At 34.7% G+C, this 7962-nt stretch overlaps 1 protein-coding gene across 1 annotated transcript in view; it reads right to left on the bottom strand.

Moving 5' to 3' along the window:
• The window catches only part of LOC145293726 (uncharacterized), a 179153-nt gene that overhangs the window by 82494 nt on the left and 88697 nt on the right, over positions 1 to 7962 (bottom strand). Inside the window, exon 3 of the mRNA XM_080140176.1 lies at positions 184 to 608. Within this exon, the coding sequence (XP_079996302.1) occupies positions 184 to 608 (425 nt within the window). The remainder of the gene's footprint in view (positions 1 to 183; positions 609 to 7962) is intronic.

The following is a 7962-nucleotide window of genomic DNA, read 5'->3' as shown; positions in this document are numbered from 1 at the left end:
GCTAGACTTTGAAATTCATTTTCTGCTACCTTCTTCCCTAGCTGCAAGTTTAAATGTAATGTAAACCAACATCTTGTTAATCTTTCCGAGACACAATCCCAAATAGTAGCCCCATACGTCCAAGTGGCAATGTGCCTTGTTAGGGGTGAAAATGAATATAAGAAAAAAAAGAAAAAAACTTACTGAATACTAGTTGGTGTAACAGCAGGCGAGACGTCTTTTCTTGGAAATTGCAGCTCTGATGACGATAGAGAGTCATCCTCCTCTTGTTGATGAGGTGAACCCAATGCCTGCTGCTGGAGTGATGCAAGCATTGCTTCTGTAACATTATGTATAGGTTGGTCACTGCCAGGCACGTAAATAGAATAGGTAGTGAACGTCTCCTCGGGTACTCCGGCCACCAAGGCAGCAATGGTAGCAGCAGCATCGGGATCGGCACAAGCAATCTCCTGAATCGGTTGGCTCAGCTGGTCATCACTATGTTCAAAAGGAGTCTGGACACTCCTGCTGGTCATCAATGGAGAGGAGTCATCCCTTGGCTCCCGACTTGCTGGGATAGCATAGGCATGGTCAGTGACTGCAATATTGGCCAGGCCTCGTAACTGCTCCTGCGTAAAAAGAGAACGTAACAATCAATCAAGCAGAAACTGACAATGAAAATTAAACAATGATTATATATTTCATTTATGAAGACGTCATTTTGGATTTTAGAATTTAGACCTAGATAGCATTGTATCATACACATCCATATTTGATTCTGGCTATCCATTTTGTCTAAAAGACTGACGTAACAGATAAAGTACTTGGTAAAATTCAGTTATAAGTTAGACTCTTCTGAGGATTGAAAGTTCAATCCTCAGTGCGGGTGATACAAGTACAATTACTTAAGACTTCTACCCAATCATGGCTGACAGAACGAAAGCATGCAACCCCCATGAATTAAATAAAGGGTTCCGTTGAAAATTTTGTATAAATTTCAATGTTTTACGAGATACACGTGAAGAAGGTTGGAGGTCACATCGATCAAAACGTTGTGAAAATAATACTCAAGATAAGAACGGTAGTGCAAAGAATCCAATACGAATGAAACAAGGATTTAATCTTCCACAAGTGACATGTGCAGTCCTAACAGATCAGTTCATACCTGATCAGATCCGTGTAATACATCAGAAAAGTGGACACCCTGAACTTTGTTGAATGACATATTTTGTCCAAAAAGTCTGTCCTGCAACTATGAAGGAATCAATATAGGCAGTCATACATTCGTGTAAAGGGTGTCAACAAATTGATCTATTGGCAAAAAGGAAAGCTAGACATGGAGAGCAACTGGTGTTGGTGCAACGCATTACAATGACATTTTTTGACAGTAACAGATTGTAGCCGAACATGTTTCACAATATGGCGACTGTTGACACGACCGGATGCATCGAGCATTATACATCAAGATCCATCCATTTTTAACATATTTGAAATCTTGACCTATAATGCCTTTACATTTCAGAAATTTACAAACAAATGGGGAGGGGGTTTAGAATGTATTATCAACACGCATATTTTCCGAAAGGTAAACGGTATAGCAGAACAGTTTCCCAGCAGTATCACAACAATTGCAGCCAAGACGCAATGTTCAATTCCAAAAGCTGTACACTGGTATAATGTGACACCCAAGGACGATGCAATACCATCAACTACACTAGCCAAGAAGATATACCACTATGAATAGCTTTGAAAGTTCATTTCCAAACAAAACAGTAGTATGTTGAAGACTTGAAGCGCTTTGGTTTAAAAAATATGGCTATTTTTGTAGAACTACCTTGAAACCTGTGATTATCCAAAGCGTTTTTATCGTCCGTGTGTATTACTAATAAAAGGAATAGATGTCGCATTATGACATCCAGTAAAAACTGGAGAAACCATGTCTGGATACTCCTCTCCCCAATCCTTGGTGAACTACTAGATTTGGCAGTGGAAAAATAGATGAAATAAGTCCTCTGACCATGTTGGTTTATAGTGCCCCATGTTATGCAAAAGATGACGCCCAATCCTCTGCCCTGATGAGGAAGATAGCTTACCATTCAAGGATGGCCCTGACCCTCTTAGAATAAACTCAGAAACGCTGCCTACAAAACCAGAAGAGATGATGATGACAGAATCAGCAGGTGGCGATGGTAGTGGTGGTGAGGAGGATGAAAACAAAGAAAGTTACCCCTCTGATCTTACGCAGAAGTATCCGTCGAAGACCATCACCATCTCCCTGCCATTTGTGTAATAGTGATATCGGGGAAGGAGGGGGAATAGATATTACTCACACAAGCAGCCATGCCTCTGTTTCAGTCTCATCAGGATCAGAGAAGGAAAAAGACTTATGGACCCTTTGTATACATGTGATATTAATTTGCATATGAGGGGAATAGCGCATATAAGACGAATGAATTGGAGCGGATAGAGAGTTGAGTTTTTCACACCTGAGAAAGTTCATAGACGTTGAGAGTTGGTGTTGTTAATTATGGCTCAAGTCAGGAAGTTGGTACGAATTCTAGCTATATTTTTTCCCCATTTACATTTAACATATTTCAAAGATTTTCAAGACCTTCTCCAGACAAAATTCAAGTTTTACAAACAAAATTTGGGGCTTGTTTTACAATCGACGGCGATTTGAAAAAGTAGTAAAAAGTCAAATATACAACAAATAAATGTTTCTATATCAATAAAAGTTACTCTGCATCATTTTTTGTTGCTTTTAAGTAGTTTTAAATGCTTTTTATTTCATCTCAAATATTAACTTTGTGTTCAGGTTTCAATTTCCAACCAAGATGGCTGCTGTCTTGTCCGTTTTTTTTTTGTTTTTTGTTTTTTGTTTTTTTGCACAGTAGGCCTAATTTTAAATTATCATAATTTTTGTGTGTGTGTGTGAATTTGCCATTGGAGAGTCCTGTCCGAGCAAGGTAAGTATGGAGGGGGAGGGGGTTAATTTATTTATAGCAGCCACCACTACTCGTCCTCTCCTGTGCCCCAGCCCCCAAATTAAATTATAAATGAGAACAAAAATAGAAAGAGATTTGAATCGTTATCACAAAACTAACCAAGGTAGTTTTGTGATAAAGGGACGTAACTCTTGTATTCACAATATCATGCAATTTCAGAACATTGCATTTCGATTTTATTTTTAATACTTAAACAATAATTAAATAGTATTTATTTCGATTTTATTTTTAATATTTCAACACAAATTTTTACTGGACATAATGCAATACAATTTTCAAGGTCTTTTCAAGAAATTTCCATATTTTCAAGGGTTTTTCAAGGTAATGATAGAAATAAGGCCTTTCAAACTGACGCGTTCGGTTTTACGCATGCGCAAATGACGTCGGAACCTGATTTAGTTAAAAGATTTTAAAAACCCATCTAATTTCGTGGATGTCGTCTTAGCTCAGCTGCTTAGAGCGCGGCCTCGTTATCTAAACGTTTTGGGTTCGCATCATGATGCGAGATGTCTTCTTTTTTTTTTTTTTCCTCGATTTTTTAAATTTTACTATTGAAGCAGGGTTATTTAAGCCATTTTTCACGTGTTTTTCAGATTTTTTTAACATTCGTTTTTCTTTTTCACTTCGCTTATTCTTAGGTTTTCATTAACACCCCCACCCCCGCCTGACCACACACACCCAAAAACACCCAGGCAATCAATGCCAGGTACCACTTGGGGTTATTTAAACCATTTTTAACATGTTTTTTTTTTTTTGGGGGGGGGGGGGTATTTTTCAGATTTAAAAAAAAAGTTTTAATGTTCGTTCTTCTGTTTTCTTTTTCGCATTTTCTTATTTTGTTTCTCCCATTTTTACATTTAACATCGTTCGTTTGCCTTACGTTAGTTTTTTTTGTGTTTTTTTTTTTTAAATATTTACATCGCTTATTCTTATTTTGATTAACACCCCACCCGAGCACACACACCGAAAAACACCCGGGCAACGCCGGGTACCCCCCACTAGTCTATATATATATATATATATATATATATATATAAAATATATTTTAGTCATCGACATACAGACCTGTTTCGTTGTATCACAACTCATCAGTGCCGCTAGACTAACACCTCTCCTAAGCCGAGGATCGAACCTAGAACCGTCGTGATGACAGTCGGCAGTTCTACCCCTTGACTACGGAATCGGTGGCCGAAATTAACCTGTCCGAACGATTATTTAAATAAACATCCGTCCGCTACTCGTAGAGGGCTCAAACGTTTGTTTGTAAACAAATCGCGAGCTTCGCATTATTTCAGCTAAATTAAGTAGCGAGTAAGATAATTTACGAGAGTGCTCTACCAAAGAGGGGAGCTTTATAAAATATATTTTAGTCATCGACATACAGACCTGTTTCGTTGTATCACAACTCATCAGTGCCGCTAGACTAACACCTCTCCTAAGCCGAGGATCGAACCTAGAACCGTCGTGATGACAGTCGGCAGTTCTACCCCTTGACTACGGAATCGGTGGCCGAAATTAACCTGTCCGAACGATTATTTAAATAAACATCCGTCCGCTACTCGTAGAGGGCTCAAACGTTTGTTTGTAAACAAATCGCGAGCTTCGCATTATTTCAGCTAAATTAAGTAGCGAGTAAGATAATTTACGAGAGTGCTCTACCAAAGAGGGGAGCTTTATAAAATATATTTTAGTCATCGACATACAGACCTGTTTCGTTGTATCACAACTCATCAGTGCCGCTAGACTAACACCTCTCCTAAGCCGAGGATCGAACCTAGAACCGTCGTGATGACAGTCGGCAGTTCTACCCCTTGACTACGGAATCGGTGGCCGAAATTAACCTGTCCGAACGATTATTTAAATAAACATCCGTCCGCTACTCGTAGAGGGCTCAAACGTTTGTTTGTAAACAAATCGCGAGCTTCGCATTATTTCAGCTAAATTAAGTAGCGAGTAAGATAATTTACGAGAGTGCTCTACCAAAGAGGGGAGCTTTATATATATACTAGACCACCCGTGACCCGTTGGGTCAGTACGTTATATTAGCTATGGAATTCATGTATGAGCATGACACTTGTGGCATAAAGAAAATAGTTTTTTTTTACATAACAGAAGCATTTCTATGAAAGTATATTAAAATGAAAAAAGAATATAGATAGATTTCTATGAGTCGTTCTGTTTATTATAATTGTTATTTTTTTTTAAATTACAGTCACTGAATTATAAGTGGTTGGTCATACTTATGCACTGAACAGGTATCATAATCCTTATTATAGTTAAATTCAAATTTTGATATATCATCTTTTAAATGAAATTGTTAGTTGAAAGTACAGAATAATAAAAAAAACACTCTCCACATGTTAATAATGGCTTTTTAAATAGAAAATGAAAATAAAATGTAACTTTTTTCATTTAATTTAAGCAAACATTCAGTACCCATTGTGTAAAGGAAAACACTATTTAATGTAATAGAAATGTGTGCATTTACCGATTCAGCTTTCCGTTTGGAAATGTAAGCAGACGACTTTAAAAAACATGGGAAGAAGAAAAAGAAATATTTTTGTAATAACGCCCTCTAGTAAAAAGGTCTGCATTAGTTAAGGGGGATAACTCTATCCAGTTTTACATCGGTTACCTTTTTCTCTCTCTCACACATACACGTAACTATTTCTCGCGTACGTAACGAAAACAGAGGGAGTAGGAGTGTTGAAATCTATGAGAGTGAAAGTGAGAGGTGTTTTCTTTGAAACTGCGACAGACTTCACGAAGTTGAATGTTTTTAGCCGTTAAAAAAAAAAAAAAAACTACGGTTGATTTTATAAACTTATTTATTTATAATGACATGAATTAAAGATTTCTCGCGTACGTAACGAAAACAGAGGGAGTAGGAGTGTTGAAAAAAAACAAAAAACTATTTGATCAAATTAAATGAAATTGTTTGTATTAAAAGCAATATAAAAATTCCGGAATTGGAATAACGGATTGAAGACGTTGCTATTTACGCATGCGCAACCGGATGTTGAAAACCGGAAATCTGATTGCAAACATACAAGACCCATAGACTTTTAGTATTATATAGATATAAAAGCGAAAATGTGTTATAATCTAACTTTTGACACGGGTCACGGATTTTCGCCAGATCAGTATCATTTTAAATTCCAACCTTCGCCCGACAAATATCGAAAAATTGGCCAAAAACGTTAATTTCTTCACCCTGAAATCAGCAGTTTTCTACAGAGGGTGGGGTAAGCAAAAACCGTCCTCTTATGACGAGTTCAGTTCTACGCATGTGCAAATGACGTCGGAACCTGATTTAGTTTAAAAGTAGTGTTGGGACGATTCCTAATTTTTATACGATTCCGATTCCAGGAAAATATTGATTAACGATTCCGATACCAAGTACGATTCCGATTCCTAGCGAATTATTGTTTTGAAATATACCAGATAGTTTTATACTTATGGTCGGTAGTTCCCAAATATAGTCCCTAACTTTGGAAGAGATATTTTATGTCTACACGGTCGTGTTTTGGTTTAAATAAAATTATTATATAGTAAACTAAACGGAAAAATTAGCAAAATTTATTTTAGAGAAAATTTATTTTACTTAATTGGAATACAGAAAAAAAAACCCAAAGAAAATGGAATTTATCCTTCAGAGCAAAAACAAATAAAATAGAATTTATATAACAGAACAAAAACAAGAAAATTAGAGAATAAATTAACACGATTCATTATTTTGGTCCTCATAATTAACAGATTTAATGAATTAAATAAAAAAAAATATAGCGAAAGAGAAAGAAAATATATACTAATTAAATATAAAAAAGATAAATATTTAATTTAATAATTTATAAATGAACGTGCGCAATGAAAAAAACAATATACCACGTGACATGGCGCTGTAGATACAAAATAACCCTTCCAAAGTTAACGACCATATTTGAGAAATACCATTAATCGAAATAAACATTGAAAAATTACTTATCTCTCAAATTAACGTCCAATAAAGTAGATCCAGTCTTCATACAGGAATTCGGTTATAATAAATATATCTTTCCCAAACTTAAAAAATCAAATCTTTTTTTTTTTTTTTCTGGAGAGAGAGTGCTTTAAAATCGCCGGGGAATGCCGCTTAAAATTTTTAAGAAATAAATTTTAGGAGTTTAGTGCCTTTCAAAGATGGTTATCATAATTTATTATCATCATTTAATTTCCTTTTTTCCTCCCCCCACACCTTTCCACGTTGTTCAGTAGTTAACAAAAAAAAAACTTATAGAATTTAATTTTTTAAACCAATGTATAAAAGTTTACATAATGAAATGCAAATATGCATTTTCTTTTGAATTTTTTTTTTTTTGGTTGACTGTGTTCAATTCACACATGGTTGATGCGGTTCAATATTGCTAAACTATAAGTCTTAAGTAAAATTCTATTTATAAATACTTTTTAAAATGAAATTATTTAATTAATCGTAAATATTATTTAGACATAAAAATTAATTGATTACAAAACCTTTTAAAAAATATATATTAATTTCTTTTTCGTTCAGCAAAAAACTGCGCCAAACACTTTTTTTTAATTTTCAATTTAAAATTCTAGAAAAAAGATTATATTATTCTGCTTTTAATATAATCAAATTCAGGGTTTTATCTTTCTGGAGAAAAAAATAAAAAAAATAATGGATTTTATTTCAATGAAATTAAAAAAAAAAACAACTTGACTGAATTGAATTAATTACCCATAAATTAACGAAGGGGTTATTTAATAACTTTAGGTTTGGAAGAGATAGGTATGGGGTCGATTTTTTTGAAACTTCAAAAGAAACCGACTACTGTCAAAATTTTGCGACGTGATCAATTTCATTTTAGAGATATTTCTTTCAAAAGCCTTCTTTTAAAAAAAGAAAAAAAAGTATATTGTTCTATTAAACCTTTTACTGTTTAAATAATTTGACTTTGCTCGTTTTATTTTAAGAAAA

Source organism: Euprymna scolopes, chromosome 15 (assembly GCF_053919585.1).
Source record: "Euprymna scolopes isolate OS-2025 chromosome 15, ASM5391958v1, whole genome shotgun sequence".
NCBI lineage: Eukaryota > Metazoa > Mollusca > Cephalopoda > Sepiida > Sepiolidae > Euprymna > Euprymna scolopes.
Note: the sequence above shows the minus strand (reverse complement) of the source record. Positions and strands in the feature narration are given on the sequence as shown.